Source organism: Phalacrocorax aristotelis, chromosome 6 (assembly GCF_949628215.1).
Source record: "Phalacrocorax aristotelis chromosome 6, bGulAri2.1, whole genome shotgun sequence".
Lineage (NCBI taxonomy): Eukaryota > Metazoa > Chordata > Aves > Suliformes > Phalacrocoracidae > Phalacrocorax > Phalacrocorax aristotelis.
Genome location: NC_134281.1, coordinates 50139750 through 50160978, shown reverse-complemented (window position 1 = coordinate 50160978; position 21229 = coordinate 50139750). Strand labels below are relative to the sequence as shown.

The 21229-nt window shown below is 59.2% G+C and overlaps 3 protein-coding genes across 14 annotated transcripts; 1 reads left to right on the top strand and 2 right to left on the bottom strand.

The window, feature by feature from the left end:
* Positions 1-6736: 6736 nt before the first annotated feature.
* Positions 6737-10140, bottom strand: LOC142059225 (selenoprotein Pb-like). Of its 2 annotated transcripts, none has more exons than XM_075097787.1 (5): positions 10032-10140; positions 8963-9186; positions 8647-8859; positions 8371-8526; positions 6737-7727 (listed from the first exon to the last, which is right to left on the bottom strand). In XM_075097787.1, the coding sequence occupies exons 2-5, from the start codon at positions 9065-9067 to the stop codon at positions 7482-7484; spliced, it is 720 nt and encodes a 239-aa protein (XP_074953888.1). In that variant the 5' UTR covers positions 9068-9186; positions 10032-10140; the 3' UTR covers positions 6737-7481. The 2 variants fall into 2 exon arrangements, with proteins under 2 accessions (XP_074953888.1, XP_074953887.1); XM_075097786.1 differs by having other exon boundaries at positions 8371-8506.
* Positions 10141-11554: 1414 nt separating this feature from the next.
* Positions 11555-14726, top strand: HPDL (4-hydroxyphenylpyruvate dioxygenase like). 2 transcript variants are annotated; one of them, XM_075097783.1, is made up of 2 exons: positions 11555-11723; positions 13026-14726. In XM_075097783.1, the coding sequence occupies exons 1-2, from the start codon at positions 11630-11632 to the stop codon at positions 14219-14221; spliced, it is 1290 nt and encodes a 429-aa protein (XP_074953884.1). In that variant the 5' UTR covers positions 11555-11629; the 3' UTR covers positions 14222-14726. The 2 variants fall into 2 exon arrangements, with proteins under 2 accessions (XP_074953884.1, XP_074953885.1); XM_075097784.1 differs by lacking the exon at positions 11555-11723 and adding an exon at positions 12577-12836.
* Positions 14727-15357: 631 nt separating this feature from the next.
* MUTYH (mutY DNA glycosylase) lies at positions 15358-20938 on the bottom strand. Of its 10 annotated transcripts, none has more exons than XM_075097776.1 (16): positions 20660-20824; positions 20330-20463; positions 19583-19622; positions 19148-19221; positions 18972-19013; positions 18821-18892; positions 18502-18615; positions 18131-18228; positions 17709-17853; positions 17367-17442; positions 17107-17292; positions 16807-16952; positions 16435-16587; positions 16247-16297; positions 15830-15976; positions 15358-15634 (listed from the first exon to the last, which is right to left on the bottom strand). In XM_075097776.1, exons 1-15 carry the CDS (start codon positions 20748-20750, stop codon positions 15872-15874), a joined length of 1527 nt encoding a protein of 508 aa, XP_074953877.1. In that variant the 5' UTR covers positions 20751-20824; the 3' UTR covers positions 15358-15634; positions 15830-15871. The 10 variants fall into 10 exon arrangements, with proteins under 10 accessions (XP_074953877.1, XP_074953875.1, XP_074953883.1 ...); XM_075097774.1 differs by having other exon boundaries at positions 15358-15737; positions 15833-15976; XM_075097777.1 differs by having other exon boundaries at positions 15565-15634; positions 15833-15976.
* Positions 20939-21229: the final 291 nt, after the last annotated feature.

Sequence of the window (21229 nt, the reverse complement as noted above, 5' to 3'; positions counted from 1 at the left end):
TGATCCAATGTCCAGGAAGAGGCAGAGAGCGTTTTCTTATGAAATATTTGGCTTTCCAAATATACCAAGACAAGCTATACCTTGTCTTGGTTGCCCATGGTGTTGAGCCCCACTTTTAGATTCTCCAGTGCCTAGTAAGGTCTTCAACAAAGCGTAAGCTTGAGCTGGAGCTTTTTGCCATCAAACTGTTCAAATCCCCTGTGGATTCTCCACTGACTCATTAGTGCTGAGTTATTGCTGTGCTCCTCTTTCAGCAGGGACTCCAATGAAGTTGCTTTTCACTAGCCAGCCACTCATTTTATGAAACTTTCCAGAACTGACAGTCTCAGGGACCTCCTTCAGGTGTGACTGCAATTGTCCATGTACTCAAAAAAGAAATGCAAGGACTTAAATACACCATTTCCCCCTCCCAAGCATGGGCTGAATTCAAATGTTAGGTGCAGAATGGCTGCTTTCACCCTCATTTTGACACAGGAACAGCTCTGCTTGCCTGTATGTCTCAGAGGATGCTCAGGGTGCTGCAGCTTCTCTCCCCTTCAACTACTGCCAAGAAAAACCTCAGGCCATCCTCGATGCATGATCAAGGATGCCTGCACCAAGCACCATGCCTTGCCCTCCTCAGGGCACCCCATGGTGCATCACCTCTGCCCGCCATGCACCGCAGGCACTGGGATTTTGGAGCTGGCAGGGCTGGGGGTCCTGGAGAACCTCGACAGGAGGGTGGGGGAGGGGGGCCGGCTAGCCCTGCTGTGGGTATAGGGTCTGTGGGGCAGGGTGGAGTTCGGGCAGCTCCTTTGTATGCCTTGAGAGCAGACACCCAGGAGCAGAAGAGCAGGAGGAACGAGGAGATAGTCTGGGGCAGCAGCAAGGAAGGGGGGGAAAAATGGAGTGAGTTGCTTGGGTACCAGGTGTCAGGCTGGGATCAAGCAGACCTGGATTCCCCCCTCACACCCAATCAGAGAGTTCGGGCTGTCAGGATCTGTTGTTCCCTCTCTCCCACACACACAACATTACGTCTCTGGCTTGCCAGGGCTGCCTTTCCCCAGCCCCCACAAGATTAGCAAAGTGCTGAGCCTCTGCCTTGCCACAGGGATTTCTGCACCCTTCCAGCAAATGCATTTGCTGTTCAGGCCAGCAATTAAGCACAGAGGAGCTGCTGGGTGAAGACCCTCGGCTTCCAGAAGAAACAGTCATCTCTCACTTCCCCAGTGCAGACTCTAAAAGCACAGAGCACTCCAGAAAGTTACTCCGCCCCATGCCAGAGAGTGGCATCCATCCCAGCTGGCCTGGCTGCCACGGCGCTGAGCTCAGCAGAAAGCAGCCCCCAGCCTATCGCCCCCCTCCCGGCCACTGAAGTTCCCTCCCCTTAATTAGAGATGCTAAAATAACCGAGGAGTCATTTTGCAGGCTACAAGAGCATGAATAAATGATGGCAAAGTGAGGCGTAGACAATGCTCCCGTTAGCCTCTTGCATGGGGTCTGCCCTGGCTTCGGAGATGTGAGCGGGTTGCAGGGTCTGGCCAGGTGGGAAGCCGGAGTCGGGCCAGGGCTGGGGCTTGTCCCTCCACCCTCCATCGCCCAGGGTCCTGCTCTTCTTCCCTGGGCAGAGAACCAATGGTAGGTTATGTCTTCCAGCCTTTTACCTTCTGCATTTAACGTACTTTGCAAATGGTAATTAAAAGGTAGATAACTCTGGGTGAGGAATGGTCTTCTGGGGAGGAGGGAGAGATTAAATCAGTGGGAAGCAGCACACTGAACCAACTTCGCTTTTTCAGGAAAAAAGAAAAAGATCTCTAATGGAGAGAAGATAACATACAGATTCTGCAAGCTAAAAAACAACGCCCATAGGCTGAAAGCTGGGCAAATTCAGACTCGGAGAAGCTACAAAATCCCAGCGCTGGAGCGTAATTAACGGAGGAACAAGGGAGCGGTGGGGCCCGTCTCGGACGAAGGCAGGAAACGGGGCACCAGCCACCGGGAGAGGCTCCCGCGGGATGGGCAAACCTGCCTGCCACGGCCGCCGCTTGCAATGGGTGCACAAGGCACGGCTGACAGGCTGGGGGGTTACAATGCCACACGGCTGATTGGCTGGGGGGTTACAATGCCACACGGCTGATTGGCTGGGGGGTTACAATGCCACATGGCTGATTGGCTGAGAGGCTACAATGCCCCATGGCTGATTGGCTGATTGGCCACATCATCGGATGCTAGTTGGCTGTATGGCCTTATTACTGCATGCTGATTGGCTGGGTGGCTGGGGGGGGGCGGAAACCCAAACCTAATAAAAATCCAGCTTTGACAGAAGTCAGATAATTTTAATTTTTAATATTTCTTATGCCTGGTACTGCTGGTCTTTGCAGTTGTCTGCATCATTTTGCCAGCCCTACCTCAGGCGCCGCTAGGGCCATCACTGTCACACCTGCCGTCACCCCAGGCCATACTCAGCAGCAGGTTTCAGGAGCTGAAGTTCAGACACCTGGAGCATCTGGGCTGGGTCGTTCCTTACCATCCATTTAAACAATTTATTCCAAAGCTGTTTCCACAGGAACATCCATTTGCGAAAAAAAAAAAGCTCCAGCCTGGGACCTCGTCTATAGTAAAAACAAATGAACATAATTAACTCAGCTTTTCTTTTATAGCTTTATCAGGGCTCTGACAGTAGCTGGGGAGCCACCCACCCCAGGTCAGGACTGGTGTCCTTTCGGTAGGCGTTACAGTGCACTCTCTCAGAGGCTGCTCCATGGCTTCGTCCTCTTCTTCCAGCTCCGTTACAAGGCAGTCAGGTATACTCCCCATGATGGATGCTCACACGCCTCAGCTCTTGACAGTGCAGGCAGCCCACACAGGGACCCACTTGCGAGGCCGGACCCCAGCATTGCCGCCAGCGTGTGTGCAGTGGGACAAGGGACAGTTGCACCATGCTGACCTTCCGTTTAACAGCCCACACATCCCAGCTCCCGTCCAGGATGCCGTGTCCTCACGCATCGCTCCATGCGTAGGAACCGGCAGCAGACAGTGGCAAAGCTTCAGCAGAGGTGCCAGCAGTCCCAGCATGAGGCTGCACCACCTGAAGCCACCCAAAGCGAGAGCAGGATGCAGCAACTCGGCACCACACCTTGGTTCAGCTGAAAACCAGGCACCACACCTGGCTCGTCTTGAAGAGAAACAGATGGAGAGAGACACGGCAAATCTCCCCTTGCATGGCAGCAAAAAAGGAGTAGCTTGCTAAGGCAAGAGAAGGGAGCCTGAATTTTAATAAAGCTCCTACAAATGCAGGGACCAGCGCAGGATCCAATTTCAGCCTTGGGCACCTCCATGCTGCAAATCCACACATGTTGGGCTGGTGAGATATGTCTCTGCTGGGGTGCTGTTTGGGCTTTGTCTGCTCACGCAGGGCTCCTTTCAACCCCCAGATCAAAACCATAACTAACAGAAGCAAATTGTTCCCTCCATGCCATCGTCCATCACTGACAAACAAAGGTAGGAGCTAGAAACCAGCAGCATGGAGAAATGCCTGTTTCATTCTTGCATGGAGATGGCACTAAGACCACCTATGGAAGGGTGAGAGCCTTAACATCCTATGGGGATAGGGCTCCAGCTCTGCCTATCCCAAACCACTCTGGACCCATCAGGAGAGAGGGGAGGAGCTGAGATGGGTCTCTTGTAGGTCGGCAAATAGCTGGGGAGAGACTTGGAGGTCTCTGGAGGGAGGAGAGGTTATGGGGGAAACAACGGGAGAGGTGACTCTTTGCTCAAAAGTCAGAGAGATGCCTCCACCCTCTGTCCCTGGGGACCAATTTGGGGTGACTCTGCTCTCTCCCTCCTGGCAGAGAAAAGATGGGGCGTGCTGAGCAATGGGGCTTTGAAAACCTGGGGACCGGGCTCTGTGCTGCTGGTGGCCTCATGCCCAGCCAGGAACCATGGTTGATGTGGGGGAGGGAGACGGGAATGAACGAGGCCAATAGCTGACGCACTTCCTCAGCCCTGTCTTCACCAGCCTTCATCACTGGTGGCTGTGTAGGGGACAAAAGTCACTGGGGCTGGCTCACTTCTGTGGCTGTTTCTGTGCTCTGTCCCATCTCCTTGGGTGATGCCACATCAAGGTGATTCTGGACCTACTCCCTGGGGACATCAGCAAGTTGGCCAAAGCTGGGGACAAGGTCTGCAGCCCTCATTCCCCAGCTCCTAACCCACAATGAAGATACATGGCTGCCATCCCCAGGCAGCAGCATTCACCCTCATTCCATAGAAGCAAGAGGGGCCTTGCTGAGCTGGACTTGGGGGACAGAAATGCAGCCGCCTGCATTTATTTTGCCTAACAACAGTGATCTCTCTGTATATTTTCATTCTGTTTTCCTAGGCTCAGCTGCCTCCTCAATGAAATGTTTCCAAAGCAGCCTGGCTTGGCGGCATGCCAGCCCCGGCTGCCAGATGAATGGGCGGAGGAGGAGGGACCCATTCCTCTTCTTGACACAGCATCGCTGCACAACAGGCCTCTGTTGACATTAGGACTGGCTGTTCCCCCTCTCCTGTGAGGCTCAGCCTGGGTCCTGGCAGGAGCAGCAACAGGGCCAAGGCAGCAGGCTGCATGTGACGTGGGACTGGGGACTGTCCTCCTCTGGGGCGGTGGCACAGCCACAGACACCAGGGTACCACGGCACAGCACTGCCAGTTCCTGAAGTCAGCCCTATTTTCTTGCCCTGGACCCTCTCCTGCTGAGCCAGCCCCACTGACAGCTGAGCACTCCTTGGAGCTCTCTGACTCCTACTAACAGCATTACTCCCCCAGACATTAGCGATGCGAAAAGCCTGTTAACTCCTGCAAAATACCTCTCCTCCAGCCCACTCAGAGCAAAGCTCTCCCTCAGCACTGCTGGAGTGTAGACACCAACACAGGTTTTGAAGAGCTCCAGGTCTCCAGCACCTTTTGGGGGGTGAGCGATGCCATGGGGGCCCCCAAGCACAGCCCCTCAAACCCTTCATGCCTTTGGACAATAACATATGGAGCAGCATCAGCTTCACCCCAAACCCTGGCCATTACACACAGAGGACTTAACCCAAACAGTGTCACAGCTAAAGAGACTCAATTTCTCTACCCAAAGCAAAAGAGCAGCCCAAGTCTTCAGGGCTAGAAATTCATCCACTGGGAGGTAGCCAAACGGTAGCAGTGCAGCACAGTGCCAGTGGGCTACCCACCCAGCACCAGACGTGATTCCTCTATCTGTCACTGCTAATTGCAGATCTGGCTGTCAGCAAGGGAATGCAAATCTGTGTGTGCCCCACTCATCACAATGTCACCTACTTGCCAGGGACACCTTTAGAATCTGTGCAAAGAAAGGATGTAGAATTTAGTGAAAGGGCTGAGGAAGCATCAGAAGGCAAAAGAAAGAGACAAAAGTCATCAACACCCTCCCAGTCTGCACCTCTCCCCCACAGCCAGCTCCCCTGGCATCTCCTGCTGGTGGCCAGCACCCAGCTGCTGCAAGCTGAGGACCAGAGCCTGGGTCAGAGCAGCACGCCACAGAGACACAGACTGCTCCCACCAGCCATAGAGGGGAGAGGGCTCTGCCTGGATCTGGTGGAAAAGAGGCCAACCACACATCGATAGGATGAATTAGTTGTCTCAGCAGCACCAGCAAAATGAGCAAGAGGAGTGGAGCCCGTGAGACGCGGCCTGCTTTGTTTCAATTACAGCAGCTGCCAGAAGAAAAAGATAACCTCAATATTGATGGCAGAAGCAGCAGACAGAGGTGCCCTTGTGGGCTGCTGGGAGCAGGTAGAGGAGGACGGGGGAGGAGGTGGAGGGAGGGAGCAAGGGAGATGGAGGAGAGTGGAGCAGGGTCTCAGCCAGAGCCCTGTGGGAGAGCATGGCTGGCTCCCATGGGCTGATGAGAAAGACCCACCTGATCCTGTTGTCCTCATCCTCACAAGGAACAGCTCATCTTCACCCTGGCTCTTGCCCCAGTTGTTGGGCAGAGCATCCACCCACAGAGACAGGGTGGAGGGATGCAGCCTCGCAGGACGTGGCGAGAAAATCAACTCAGAGCATCAGCAGCAAGACATGCACCACAGCATAGTGCCGCATAACACTGAGCAAAAAACCCATGCCTTTGCTCCTCACTCAGGCTGTGGGGCCCAGAGGAGGGATGGAAAGATGACAGGAGGCATTGAGTGGGACTGTGTGGGATGATGGATGGAGCTGGAGTGAACAGGGCTGAGACAGGCATGGGGGCAGCCTGGGGTGCAGGCAGGCACGGCTGCCTGCCAGGGATGCAGCACTTAGCTGCTTGAGGGCTGGGCAGCCCCCAACACTGTGCTGGGCACTGGGGACAAGATGCCCAAGGTGACCTCGGACTGCATGTGGGAACTTCAGCCCCACAACAGCAGCTCAGGACGGGCACCAACATCACGCCTACAAGCCAGAGATTGAGGTACTGAGCCAAAGTTCTTCCTGGGAGTGCAGGGTTAATGCACAGCCCTGGGTGGGACTGAGCCCTGGGTTCCCATCCTGGCAGAAGGTAACTAGAAGGTATGAAAAGATGGGGCCTCTTTGGTCTTCAATCCCTTTACCACCCAGCCTCTCAACAGGGGAATGCTTTATGGGGTCCACATGCAGCTCCAAGTCCCTCCCTGTGCTGAGAGAAACGCCTAGGGAATGCAGCGAGAAATGCCAGCGCTGAGTGAGCCTCCCACCCTCTCTGGGGAAGGGGCCCCACCAGAGGCCAGGCTGAGCTGGGTTCATTTCACAGCGGTTTTATTCGTACTCTGGATATCCACATCGCCCTCCAATCTCGCTTCTCCCCCAGGAGAGACCCCCGGATCCTCACCCCCACGGCCCCGGATACAGCCCCTACGTCTCCAAGAGGGGGCAAGGCCACCATCTTGCGGCCACCCATCACTACTGCACATACCCGTGTGCAAGGCCTGGAGGGTCCCCAGGATGTGACAGCTATGGGGGTACAGGGTTTAGACCATGGGGAGCTGCGACCTCCCACCACTCCTAGTGCTCCCAACCCCTGGGATCACCTCCTGCAGGACACACGCTGTGCCTCCCCTCGCTCCCTGGCCAGGACACCCAGGGTGCCAGGACATGCAGAGCATGCTGGCAGTGCTGCTCCCGTCCCAGTTCTGGCCCTTCCACCCCTGCCCTGCTGCTCCGTGCAGTGTCAGCCAGCAGTGACCAGGGACCTCCTGGTTTGCACAGCAGGCTTCATTGAGCACAGAAAGGCAGGTGGAGGCAGAGGAAGGCTCAGAACCAAGACCTGGTGCTGAAAATGCAGCACCTGCGGGGTGGGTCTAAAAGGGTTTTTCATCCCTGGTCACAGTGTGGGAGTACAAACCACATGGGGGATGCTGGAGGGGCTTGTTATACCAATGCTGCTGCTGACCAGCAGCCCAAAGCGGGTCCTTTCATGCCTCTGGAAAGCAAGTTGGCATGGTCTGCACACTGCTGGGTTCTTCTGCAAGGCTGCCCAGCCTGGCTTAGTGCCCATTTCCTTCCTTCTGCTTCTTCCCCTCATGATGGGGCTGGCCGTGGTCTCCATGGTGGTGGTGAGCATGGGTGGCAGGTTCGTGGTCCCCACTTGGGTCTGTGGCTCTCTCGCTGCTGACCTCATGGTGGTGGTGAGGATGGAGGGGATTGTGCTGGTGAATGGGGGTCTCTGACTCCTTCCCCTCTTGTTTGGGAAGTGGGCTCAGGGTTACAGGGACCTCCATGGTACTGTTAGCCTGGGGAAAGTAACACAAGGACTGGTGCTGAATGTGAATGCACACGTGGCCCCGCAGTGAGCCTGTGAGTATGCCTGTGAGCTGGGATGAAAGCAGACCAGCATCCGTCACACAGAAAGCTCCGTGGGTCAGAGCAAAGGCTCTCCAGCCCTGACCCAGGACACAGGGAGGACAGGAGAGACGGAAGCACATAGAGCATGAGCCTCTGTACCTACTTCCCTTGCTGTAGCTGTCTGTGGTCCAGGGAATTCCTGAGCCAGGAAAGGGACGTTGCATTTAATATTTCTATATAGATTTTTCTCCTAGAAAGTGACTAATTGCATGCTGAGCCCGGAGCTACGTCCTTTTCTTTGCTCTGAACTTGCTACCTCTGGGTCCATTGCCTGCCCCTTTCTTACACCAGAACAGCCAGCGACCCTAGTTAGCTTTTCCAGACCTGAGCTATGACCCTGTTAGCCTGTTCCTTCCCAACCTGAAAGCTCTGACTTATTTAACTGCCCTATTCCAGACCTTTCATCACCTTCCCTCTACACCACGGACAAGGATGGCTGCCAACCCAGACCCTGTCCCCGATGTGAAGATAAGGTTGGGGTTTTTTTCCTGTTGTGCAACGCTGGCTCCAGCGAGCATCCCTGCTCCTTACCTCCTGGGTGGTGTTGGGGTAGAAGGAGCAGTTGCCGCAGAAGTCCTTGCTGTGGGTGAAGCGGATGGCCGACTCCACGTAGGGGAAGTGGAGGAAGCTGTAGGGCAGCTGGATGTGGAAAGCCAGGCGGCCGCACCTGCAGGAAGAAACCATGGCCTGGCTCAAGGTGGGGGGGTCTGGGGTCCCCCTGGCCCAGCCATGGGGGGAGTTTTGGGAAGCCCACCAAACACTTTGTAATCCCCACGGAAAGCCTCAGCCGAGATGGGGGACACTCACCGGTCGTAGACGAGGAAGTCGTCCTTGTCGCCCCCCAGGACCTGCCAGACATCGGGCTCCTCCGGCTCCGGCTGGAAGACAGGGACGCCAGGGGGGGCCTGGCGCTCCAGCTCCCCGAACATGGCACGGGAGAGCGGTGCCTTCTCGTTGACGATCATGTAGCGGACGTCGACTGTGCCCTGTCGGGTCAGCTTCTCCCGCAGGTCCCCGAGGCTGCGGGGAAGGAGACACTGGGAGAGGGGTGCTGGGGTGGGGGCCACCATGCCGTCCCCCAGGGTGGCGGGGCTGGGTCTGGGGTAGGGGGAGCAGGGCTCACCTGCGGGCCTGCTGCAGGCAGAATTGTCAGCTGGCCTTCAGCAGGGCCACCACCGTCACCTGCCCTGCTGCCCCCGCCATGGGGCTCAAGCCGTTGACGCTCCATGTTGGCGCCTCTCGGCAGAGCCAGCTGCTGTTGGCCACTTCCTCAGATGCCGAGGCCAGCCCCAGCCCCAGCCAGGCGGCCAGGGCCAGCACCAGCAGCCCCATCCCAGACCCCCGGCCCTGGCAGGGAAATGGGGCATTAGTCTCCCCTCTGCCCCAGGGCTCAACCCAATGGGGTCCTTCCAGCCCCACTGCAACCCCAAACCACCTCCCCACACGCCTCTTCAGGGCGGACAAAGACTGGTGGGCAGTATCATACTGGTCCCAGCACAGCACTGGGAGCCAGGACACCCACGCTAGCGGGGCAAGGAAAGGGGCACGAGGTGAGGGGATCAGGGTGTCCAGCTCCCAGCAAGCACAGCACCCTCGCTGCCAGCTTTCGTGAGCACCAGCTGCAACAGCCGGGTGCCACAGTCTCCCCCATAGGTGAGGCACCTGCTTCGTGTGTCGGGGGATGAAGGTCCCGCTCCCCCATGGGCCTTCTCCACCTCCCCAGCCCCGAAAACCAGACCCAGCCCTGGCCCAGGAGCCTGTCTTCACCCCAGGGGTGGGCAGGGATGCAGCCCCCCTTGTCCCAGCCACCAGTGGGGAGTCAGTGGAACAGGGACAGTTTCACCTTCAGGTCACCTTGAGAGCCCTTGATGTCCCACAAGGCACTTCAGAGGTGTGCAGAGCCTTTAATCCCCCTTGCCCCCAGTATCTGCCTGAAGCCCCTTCCTCCCACAGCCCCCTAACCCTGCCACCCCAGGAGTATTCATACTATGATTGGAGATATCCATACCAAGGACAATCCCTGTCCCTCCAGGATCCAGCATATTTAATGGGCAGGGGAATGACATGGGGCTGGGGGGGGGAACGATCCAGGGAGCGGGGGAGGGAGCAGGGTACGGTGGGGTCTGCTCAGGATGGACGAACCCCCAATCCACAGCCCTCTCCCCCGCGAGAACAAGCCCTCAATAACTCACTTCTCGCTGCTGTCCTCCGGCCAGCCCTCGCTCCCAGCCCCAGCAGCTCAGCAATGCCCAGCTGCTCCTGGTCTCCCTTTTATCTCCTGTCCACTCTCCCCGCCCCAGAGGGAGGAGAAGAGCCCAGCCAGCACAGGGACTGCACCCCAGCCACTACCGCCCGCCTCAGGGGATGGCAACAAGGCAGGCACTGTCCCCCTCGGTGCCACGTGCCTTCGGGATCCTGCTGTGACATCCGAGCCCGAGCCGTGCTGGGGCAAAGCGGTGCCTGGTGCTGGGCTGGTGCAGAGGGTGCCAGGTGGCGATGCCAGCAAAAGCCAGGCACAGCCACTCGAAACCCTCCCACAGGCACAGGAGAGCCGGCAGCATTGCCAAGGGCACTGCTTGCACCAAAGGGTTGCGGGACCATGGGGTGACATCGCACAGTGCCACCCACGCACAAGGTCCCTGGGGAACTGCCAGCATAGCTTCCGTCACTCTGCAGCCAAAAAAACAGGTGACTGTCCGGCACCCCAGGGGTGCCAGAGCTCCCTGCCTCATGGGGTGACACCACAAAGGCTGTGCCATCCTGGCACGTGGTGCCATGGCTGCTCTCGGGCTATGCTTGGCCCCACAGCAAGCCCCGGGTGTCCGGTCCCAGCCCCACTATGCGGGGGGAGCGGTGGTGGTGTGAGGAGCTGGTGCTCCCTTGGGAAATCACAGCGCTGGTAGATTCCGCTCCCCAACCAAACAAGAGGAGCTCACTGCTTCAGCTGTACACGGACATCTCTGCAAATATTTGAACAGTTTATCATACCTAGGCTCTGTACAAAAACATGATAAGGCAGGGAAGGGCAGCAGACACAGACACGATATGGGCAGCGACATGGTCCTGGACACACAAAGAGAGCAGGATTCATCCAAAAACAGCCACAGACAGCAGGGAGAGAGGGGATCATGACTAGAGGGGCTCAGGAATGTCAGCAAGGCCGTCGGGCCATGGGCTGGGATCGGGGAGCAGATGCAGCTGTGTGGGGTCAGCCTGGAGCAAGACCCATCCTGTGACTGACACCAGACCCCTTGCAGAGCTGTCACCCCCTATCCACACGCTGCTCCCCACATGTCTCCGCCAGGTACCCTGGGCACCATGGAGCTCCTAGCATTGGGCAGGGGCACATATTCCCCACTGCACGCACTGCCACGACAGGGAATGACCCAGCACAGGCATGAGCCATTTCATCACTGGTCCCAGGGGACCCCCAGCCACCACCTGGCAGCCAGTTCATCTCCTGCCTTTGCTCATCCCCCAGCCGGCAGCCGCAGTGCCTGCGGTTATCAGCCTGGGCAGCTTTTTGTTCTGCAAAGGCAGCCCGGCACCTCCAGGGTCGATACAAACTTTGGGCACCTGCAGTGTCCGGCAGCCACACATCCCCAGTGTTAGACGTGCCAGAGGATTCCCATGCCACACCAGCACAGCCCCACGCCACGTGTGCCCGCTCCGTCCTTGTCCAGGATGGCACGCACCGCTTCCTCCCGCCGGGGAGGCGTCCCCATGGCAGGGCACGCTGCTTTTGCTTTGCAGCCTCCCTGGCATTGCCAACCCCCTTCCCCGTCCCGCCATGGCCTGTTGCATGCTGGGGAGGAGCAAACTGAACCGCCTCTCCGGGGCCAGCCCCTGCCCCGGCATCCCCTTCGCCTGCAGCCTTGACCCCGGTGAGCCACAGGCCGAGGGCAAGCCAGGGCCCCACGGGCCCCCACGGGCACGGGGGGGTGGCGGGACTGGGGGTGACGGGGCGGCGCAGCTGGGAGAGGTGGTGGCGGTGGCAGAGCGGAACCAATGCTGATCGCACAGGGCGCGGGGGGAAAGGAGGGAGGGAGGGCTCCTGCCCATGTGCTTACCGGGACAGGGGCCCCAGCGAGGATACCCCTCCCCGGGCCAGTGTGGACCAGCTGGGGGTCCCAACAGGGTGCTGCTGGGCCCCCTGCTCCCCCATGGCAGGGGGGGTGCAGTGCAGCCTACCCCCCCCAGCCTGGCAGAGCCCTGCGCCCTGCCTGCAGGGAGCACTCAGTGCAAAGCCCTTTTGGGGGGGTGGGGTGGGCATTGTGAAGGTGGAAGGGAATTAATTAAGCAGGTGTCCCTCCCACACACACACCCCAGTGCACCTCTATGGGGTCTGGCCGGGGTGGCTGGTGTGTGGCATGGGGTCAGGAACCCTCAGCTGGATGCCCTTCAGAGGTGATGCCGAGTGGGTTTTTTGGACAGGTCTTTTTTTTCCCCCTCAGCATGTGATGGGTATTTGGGCGGGGAGGGAGGTCGCTTTTCCCACAGTGTCCTTCCTATTTCACCCTCCATGCCCCTAGGGCAAGGTCACTGCCCTGAGGTAGCTCCATACCATCCTTGCTGGGGAAGGGAAGGGCACATCAGCTTGCTGTGACCCCTCTGCTCCCCCTGCCATTTGTGGGACACTGCTGACAAATGCTGGGGCAGCACAGGAGCCTCTTAGCTGTAACCAGCATGTTGCTCTGTGTTTACCAGTCCAACCTCCATGTTCCTGGTCGCTGGTACAGGACATTCCCCCACCACAACCCTTGTCCCCACAGTCTTGTTTACACACGCACACACACCTCCCTCGCGCAGATTTCCCCACTAACTTCCCTGCGGCACCCTTGAGGGACACATGGCTCCAGAGGGGACCTGCCGTGGCCAAGGCTCAGGGCTTTCCCCCCTCTGCGACCCCAGGCACGGGCATGGGGCAGAGCAGCATAGCAAAGGGGTGGCAGGACGGCTTGGCACCCGTGGGCAGCTTTTTGCATCTGATCCCAAAGGTGGGTGCCCTTGCACAGTGTTTATCAGCTTGTGAGACCCACTTATTTAAAATACACACATTTAAGGGGTGCAAATTTACATCAGGTGCATCTGTGCATGCAGATGCACTCATGCTCCATGCAAGGTGGGGGAATGGCTCCTTCCCGTGGCCAGCAAGCCTCCCCTGACCCCGTGCGTCCTCCCCACAGCATGCCCAGCCATGGCAGCCTCACTGATCCGCCCCTGCTTCATCTCCCTCCACGTGCCCTACAGGCAGGGCTGGGCCCAGGACCTGGTCACGACCTTTCGCTTCCAGCCAGTGGCTGTGCGGGAGACGCCACGGGTCCGGCAGCTGGCCTTGCGACGGGGAGCCGCAGTCTTCCTCATCAACGAGCGCCTGGCACCAAGGCTCACCAGTGCCTCCTCCCACGACTTCCTCTATGATGTGGACCCCCAGCCCACCTTGGGCACAGCCTCTAATGTCTGCTTCGAGGTGGATGATGTGCCAGGGCTCTGCAAGCAGCTGCAGAGCTGGGGATGCTTCCTGCCGGTGCCCCCCACAGAGGTAAGGGATGATGGGGGCTCCGTCACTTATGGGGTGGCAACCTCCATCGTGGGCAACATCAGCCATACCCTTCTGGACCGATCCCGCTACCAGGGACCCTTCCTACCCGGCTTCCAGCCCATCAAAGCAGCCCCCTCGGCCACAGGGGATGGGATTAAGATCACCCACTTCGACCACATCACGTACGTCTGCCCACGGGGCGGGGCCCGGCTGGCTCTGGACTGGTACCAGCGCTGCTTCGGCTTCCGCCGCTTCCTGCTGAACCCGGAGGAGAAGCTGGCTGAGGGGTACATGGTTGGCGGGCAGGGGGTGGGCATGCTGCTCCTCGCGCTGCAGAGTGCTCAGGGCACCCTGGCACACGGCTGCAAGCTTGTCCTTGCCGAGTCCCTCTCAGAGGATGGTGCCAACCAAGTTGACACCTTCCTAGAGCAGCACGGTGGGGCCGGGATCCAGCATGTTGGCCTCTGCACCACTGATATCATCACCACAACCAAGGCTTTGCAGCAGCGGGGTGCGCGGTTCTTCACACCCCCCACTGCCTATTACAGCCATGGGGGCAAAGCAGAGGAGATCCGTGGGGCCGGGCAGGACCCCTGCACGCTGGCAGAGCTGGGGATCCTACTGGACACCACTGTGCCCAGGGTCAAGGACCGGCCAGGTGCTGATGTCACAGAGAGCCCTTCCCAGGAGTATTTGATGCAGATCTTCACCCATCCCATCTTCTCTGAGGACACCTTCTTCCTGGAGCTCATTGACCGGCGGGGAGCACCAGGCTTTGGGGAAGGCAATATACAGGCACTGTGGAACGCTGTGCAAATCTATATGGACCAGCAGCAGTAGTGGCATCACTGCAGTCCTCCTCCCTCAGCTCCCTATCCTCTCCAGTCCCACCCTGGGGCACTCTAGAGATACCAGCAGGTGCCTGTGGCATGGCCCAAGTTGGCAGGGACCAAGGGAGGTCTCCAGGTCAACACAGAGCCAACTTCAGTGTGACAGCAAGTTGCTTCGAGCCAGATCCAGTGGGACTTTAAGCATCCCCTGGGATGGAGGATGATTTCTCCTCCTCCCTGGGTTCCCAGTGAGTTATCGGCCTAATGGGAAGAACTTTCTGCCTTGATTTCATTTTTGTCTAATCAGACTTGTGCCTGCAGCATGGCCAAGGACACTGCTGTCAGAGCAACACCCCCAGATCTAGGGGATATGGGGCTGCCTGAGGGGAGCGGATAACCCAGGGGCCATGGACATCACAGCTCATCAACAGTTACCACCCAGAGCTCAGACAGCCCCTGTGCAGGGGAAATGATGGCCTCTTGCTCCTCTCAATTAAAGAGTTAACCTGCAAGCACCTTGTTTTTTTTCTCTCCTGCCATTTAAGATCTGCCTTACACTAGGTGAGGATGAAAGTGCCCTTTCCACCCCTCGAGGCAGGCTGCCCCCAGCCCTGCACTGTCCCTAAACTGAGGCCACTTATCCCTTGCACAGCCCCCAGGACTGGCCCCTGTCCCTGCCAGCCCTAGGCAGGGACATAAGCCTGGGGAGGAGCAAAACCCTTGGCAGCACCCTGGGAAGAGCCTCCAGGGTATGTGCCTCTGCAAGGGTGCTACTGTGCATCAGTCAGGGAAAGCCACAGCGCGAACACAGCGGAGAACAGCCTGATGGAAAAGGTAAAAAAAGGGGGATAAAACCCTACAAAAAGCCCAGGGGATGGCTGCTTGGCCCCACAGAGGGGCCGCCTGTGGGCAGGAGCTGTGCATCCCCCAGGGGCTGACCCCTGCCCTCACAGCAGAGATGCTCTGGGTGCCTTATTTGGGGTCACCCACAGTTAGTGCTCAGTCGAGGAGCTCATGGGTGCATTAACAAAGAAATCCCTCCTGTTCCCAGACCAGATGTAGGGATCCTGCTGGCCATCCTCATGTTCAACCACAGGCTGCCCAACACCCCCAGCTTAGCACAGTACAACAGAGGCAGAAAGTCACTTAAAAAACGCACCTGCTCTAGATTTATTATTAGAAAGCCTATGGCTCAGGTTCAGTAAAAACAAGTGTATAAAAAGGGCTACTGGAGGCCAGGAAGAGTACAGCAGCATCCACAACTGCTGTCTGGCAGATGAGGTACAGGCAAGCAGCCAGGACAGGGCTGTGGGAGCGATGTGGCCACAGCCTTCCTGCAGCCAGAGAGAAACCCCTGCTGCCACGAGTCTGCAGTGCCAGAGTAGTGGCTCTACGGGGCCGAGTAATCCCAGGAGGGCTCCACCTGAGGAGGGAGGGCAAGCCTTGCTCTGAGTCATGTCCAGGACAACCACACTGGCCCCATCAAGGCACAACTCCCAGGGGAGAGCTGGGGAAGCCAATGCACTCTGCAAGGAGGAGCAGGAGACCATGACAGAGCTGTGGGTTGGGGACGCAGCATTGCAGGGGACACCATCCTGACACCATGGGCAGGACTCACTACAGCGCAGGTGTCCAGTGGTCTCAGATGTCAAAGGTGCCATCACGGGGACTTGGGTGCCCGGAGGAAGGCACGGAGGGAGAGCTGTGTCCCAGGGCAGGTGCTGTTTGCTCCCTGGAGCTTTGCCCCCCGCTTCCGCTTGGAGCCCTGTGGGAGACACACACTAGGGCTAAGGCAACCCCAACAGCCCCCAGAGCCTCCAGGGATTGCCTTTAAGGCAAGATGGGGACCCTGGTATTGGGGATATCCAGGGGCAAAGCCAGTCAGGCAAATCCCCCAGATGCAGCCCTGCCCCAGGCAGGGATATTTCTTGGCCTGACCCCAAAGCCCAGGGGGGCTCCAGCACTGCACACCAGGGCCTGGCCCACAGCAACATGGAGCTGCTCCTGCGGCTGCACACCCTCCAGCAATGCCCACCTTTCCAGGGCTGCTCTCCTCCCCACGCTGCTTCTCATGCGCTTTCAGCACCTGAAGGAAGCACAAGAGAGGCCAGAGCTGAACTGCATCCAGGTCCTAGAGCCAGGACAGCCCACAGAGGCCGGTGGGATGCCCAGGACCCTAGGGAGACAGAGGGGAGGGAGGAAAGGCCCAGGCCCCACCAGTACCTTTTTCATGGCTGTGGACACAGCTGAGGCATGGAACTCCTCCTCCGTCACCCAGCGGGATGGGGATAAGGCAGGGTCCAGGGTCACATCCCCATCCAGGGACAGGGAGTAGACCACATATGTCTGGTGGATGTGAGAGAAGATGTGGACAACCTGTGAGAGGATGGGAAGACACCAAAATGGGCAGGCAGCAGGGGATGCACTGCTTGCTCAGCTGCCTCACATGTGCACTGAGTCTACCAGGGCTCTGAGGAGTGGGGTAGGGCTTGGGAGGGGTGACAGCAGGGAAGGGGGTCCATCCTCCCCCTGTGCTATGTCCCCCATGGCCAAGCACGGGCGGCCCACTCTGCATGCCTCTGGCTCCAGGCTCACCTCTCCAATGAACCGCAGGCCTCCAGCCGCCACTGGCCGCCCTGTCCAGGCCTGGAGGTGATCTGCCAGCACCTCCCTCTGCTTCTCCTCCTGCAGACCCTGAGCCAGTGGGAGGCTGGGGAACTCCCAGAGCCCAGCCAGGAGACCTGGGAATGGGGCACAACGGGGAAATGAGCCGGTAAGTGGCACATCTGGGGACACTGTGTCTCATCACATCCCACTCCCAGACTGCTCTGTCCCTCGTGTAGGTAGAGAGGGGCTGCGTGCTGCCTTTGCTGCCCTCCCATCCAGCTGCATTACCTGAGCTGGGTCTCTGCACGATGAGGTACTCCAGGGCCCCATGGCAGCCCCTCCGCTCCACCACACACGTGGCTGTTCGTGCCACCCGCGGCTGCTTCTTTGCTGCTTTCCGGGGGAAGTTGGTCACCCCCAGGCTGCTGTCCCATGGCTCCGTGGCTGGGGGGCACAGGGGACAGCCTCCAACATCTGCAAACACCGGTGTAACAGTTGCCACAGGGCCCAGACCTGGAGCCACAACAGGGATCTCCCCAGGCGCTTACCACAGTCCTCAACATCAGACACTGGGGCACGTTTTCCAAACAGCTTCTGAGAGGCAAAGGCCAGCTCCTTCTCCACCTGCAAGGGGGACCAGGAATAGGGACAGGTTTGTCCACCAGCCCACCTTGCCCCCATGAATGCTGACCCCTCAGGTCCAGCAGCCAGTGAGGATGCAGGACATGATGCCCAGCCAAGAACAGCTTGCAGTACTCATCTGGGACAAGGATGGCTTGTAAGAAGCCTCAGAGGGGACCTGGGGTGAACTTCTGCCATGCCACTGGGACAGCTGGCAGCCCCCGACCACCCACAGGCAGGGAGAAGAAAGATTTTGGGGCCACACTTACCCTGCGCTGTGCTTGGCAGTGCTGCTTCAAGGGGCACTCCCCGCACAGCGGGGCCTTGGGCACACACACCGTTGCCCCCAGCTCCATCAGGGCTTGGTTAAAATCCCCAGGGCGGCTCCTGTCTACCAGGGCATTGGCCATGTCCCTGGGAGAAACAGAAGTGAGCAGCATGGTGCTCTGGGGAGAGGGCCCCAGGACCTCTTGCTTGCAAGGAGGGATGCTCCTAGGTAGGCAGAAGCAACACAGTTCCCTTCTCCACAGTCCCCAGCAGCACCAGCTTCCCAAGAGCTCCCACAGCCCAAACCTCTCTCCCTTTGCAGGCTCAGCTCCCCACAGCTTCCTGGGCAATCCTGCCCTCAGCCACTGACAAGCACAGCCACAATCACCGCAGATGGGAGCGGAGATGGAGTGTTTCCCCTTACCAGAGCCGTTCAACGACGGCTGGGCTGCTGGAGTCAGCACCAATGCACCGCATGCGGCACAGGACCCGGATCACGTTCCCATCCACGACGCCAGTAGCCTGGGACCAGGAGCTGGGGTTACCATGGCAGGAGGTGCCCATGCTCCAGCAAGGCAGGACACTGGGGTGCTCCCAGGCCAGTGGGGACACAGACATGAGGCTGACCCACAGGCCAAGCTGGGCACTGGGTGAGACACACTGCAAAGCAGGGGAGAGCCAGAGCCAAGCACAGCCCTGGGGAGCCCCTGGCTTGCAAGACCCAGCAGCAGGGCCCTGACAGGAGTGGGGCAGGGTGGCAGAAGGGAGACACGTCCACTGACACCCAGCTCTCACCTGCCCGTACGAGATGGATGCGATGGCTCCCGCTGTGTATCGACCCACTCCCGGCAGCAGCTTCTGCAGGTCCTCAGCTGTCCTGGGCATCTGGCCGGCCAGCTCGGACACCACCTGGCAGAGAGGGCACTGAGGTCAGGGGAGCCGCCAGGGTGCATGCCTGTAAGCCATTTTACCCATAGTAAGACAGGATCCCACCCTCCATAGTCTTGTGCCAGCAGCACACAGCCCCAGTGAGGCAGGGCAGATGGGAGCCAGCCCCAACCCACGGGCCACAGAAGGCTTAAGAAATGCCCCCCACATCCCAACACTAGGGCACCTTTCTTGCTGCCTCCTGCAGACGCTTCCCTCGGGAGTAGTAGCCAAGACCTGCCCACAGCTCATTCACCTCCTGCTCCAAGAGACACAGTGTGGTGTTAGTGGGACGAGCCATGAGGACAGGGAGAGCACCCAGCCCCAGCTGTGCTCACCTCCAGGGATGCCTGTGCCAGAGCCTGCAGCGTCGGCCACTTCTGCAGTACAGAGGGAAGGGGACAAGTCAGGGGCAAGCAGAGCCATGCTCTGCAGCTGGGGATCTACTACAGGCAGCGGACAAGGTCTCCAAAAGGGGCAGCCTGTGGGCACAGGACTCTGCGAGAACAGTCACCTGCATCCAGCGGTTGTAGTAGTCAATCACTGTAGCCACCTGCGTCTGCTGGAGCATGATCTCAGACACCCACACTGCAGGCGGCAGGGCAGGGATCAGAGCAGAGGCGCCACCACCACCCACACCTCGTGCTGGGGCCATGTTAGTACTGTCTACAAGCACTGCAGTGGCATCCAACACATGGGACCCCTTCCCACCTCCCTCTTTCCCCACATGCTGTCCCACAGGAGTTTCCTCAGGCCCAAAGTGGGCTCTCAGATCCCCCAGAGCCTCACTAATGGGGCCAATGGCTCTCGTGCCCACCCCAAGCAGCTTGTTCTGGGGATAGCAACTGAAGCCATATGTCTTCACAAGGCTGTAGTACACATTCATGTCAGAGGGAAAACATGCAGCAGGGCCCCCCAGGCACGCCTGGGTGCAGTCCCTGCTCCTCACCTGCATATGCCCGTCTGTCAGCATCCAGCTCAGTTGCTGCCTGAAAGGGGAAGAAGATGGAGTGGGAGAAACGACATGACACAGGACCCCACCACAGAGGGGACCTGCATGTAAAATAAAATCGTTTGTGGTGTGTTTTGAACACTGTGTAGGCATCTGGTTCAAAAATCCCACCAGAGAAGCTGTCCCAGACACGAGTCCCTCTGCATGGCAAGAAATTGCAGGTAGATTTACATCCCACAGAAGGGCCGTTCCCAGCACCATTCAGACAGAGGTTGCTGTGAAGCTGATGCCCACCCCGGCACCCCAAGCACTGCCTCACCACTTGCTGCCAGGCCAAGCGCAGAGCAGGTAGGAACTCTAGTAAAAATGCTGGGCAGGCTAAAAGCAAATACACCAAAAAACTTTTCCATGCAGCGCCCACTGCTGCAGCGTAACCACAGGGGCAGGAAAAAAAAAAAAACAGGTTTAGAAGTCAACTGGACTAAGCTTACCAGAGAAAAGAGCTCACACTTGGGGGCTGTGTCCGAGACTTGCAGTTTCACCATGTGCTCCACTTTACTGTTTGTACCTAGGGACTGGCTACAGACCACCCACCACGGAACCCCAAGACTAGCTGGGAGCATGCTCCCAGTACCAACACACTCTTCCACTTCCACGCAGCTGGGGATGCATTGCAGGGGGAAAGACACCGTTGTCACCCCAGCAACGCTCCCGCAAGGCAACGGGAGCCCTGCCGCCCCTTACCAGCGTCCTCCAGGGAAGGTCCCGCTTGCATTTGTCGTACCAAGCCAGCAGGTGCCCGCGCAGGGCCTCGATCTCAGCCGGGTCGCTGAAGAGATGTCGGGAGGGCGGCGGGGCAGGCGCTGGAGCGGGGGCCGCTGCCGGGAGAGCGGCGCGGGGTCAGAGCACGGCTGGGGACAGAGAAGCGCCGCGGGGCCAGAGCCGGGAACCCGACAGAGCCGCTACCGGGCCTTACAAGGACGCAGCAAGCACCGGCAGCTGCCCAGGCTGGCGGCCCCGTGCCCCGGAGAGGACACCCCACGCTCCCCGCCCAGTCCTCCCGCTACCGGGCACCTCCGCGGGGCGACGCGCCCTTCCTGCGCAAGGCTCCCCTCCCGCCGCTCCGCCGGAGCCCCCTGGCAGCTGTCGCCCGGAGGTGACTCATGGCCGGACCGTTCCCCGCCGGAGCCGGCGCGGCACCACGTGAGACTTTCCCGGGAAAATGTTTCCCTTCCACCGCCCCGCCCCCGCGCTGGGACAAATCAGAGCGGGCGTCCCCGCCCACCTTCCGCGCGCGAGCCAATCGGAGCAAGGGGCAGAGGGGAGAGGGCTCGCGCCCTCCCGTCCTCAGGCCGACCGGCGGAGGAGGCGGGACCTCCCTGCGCGCCGGACCCAATCAGCGCCCCGGGGGAGAAAGTGCTGCTGCCCCCGCCCCTTCTCCCGCCGGTCCCAGCGGCTGGTCGAGAAGGACCCCAAAGGGGCTGTCCGGGCTAAACGCCCGTTTACGTAAAAAGAACATTTAACTTGAAAACGGGCTTTGGACAAGGGGAAAAAAACCCGCTGACGTCCGACAGAAATCGGGCCGCCCGCGCGGGCGAGTAGCGCGGGACGCGGGGGCGGGCGGGGCGATCGGCGGGAGCGGGC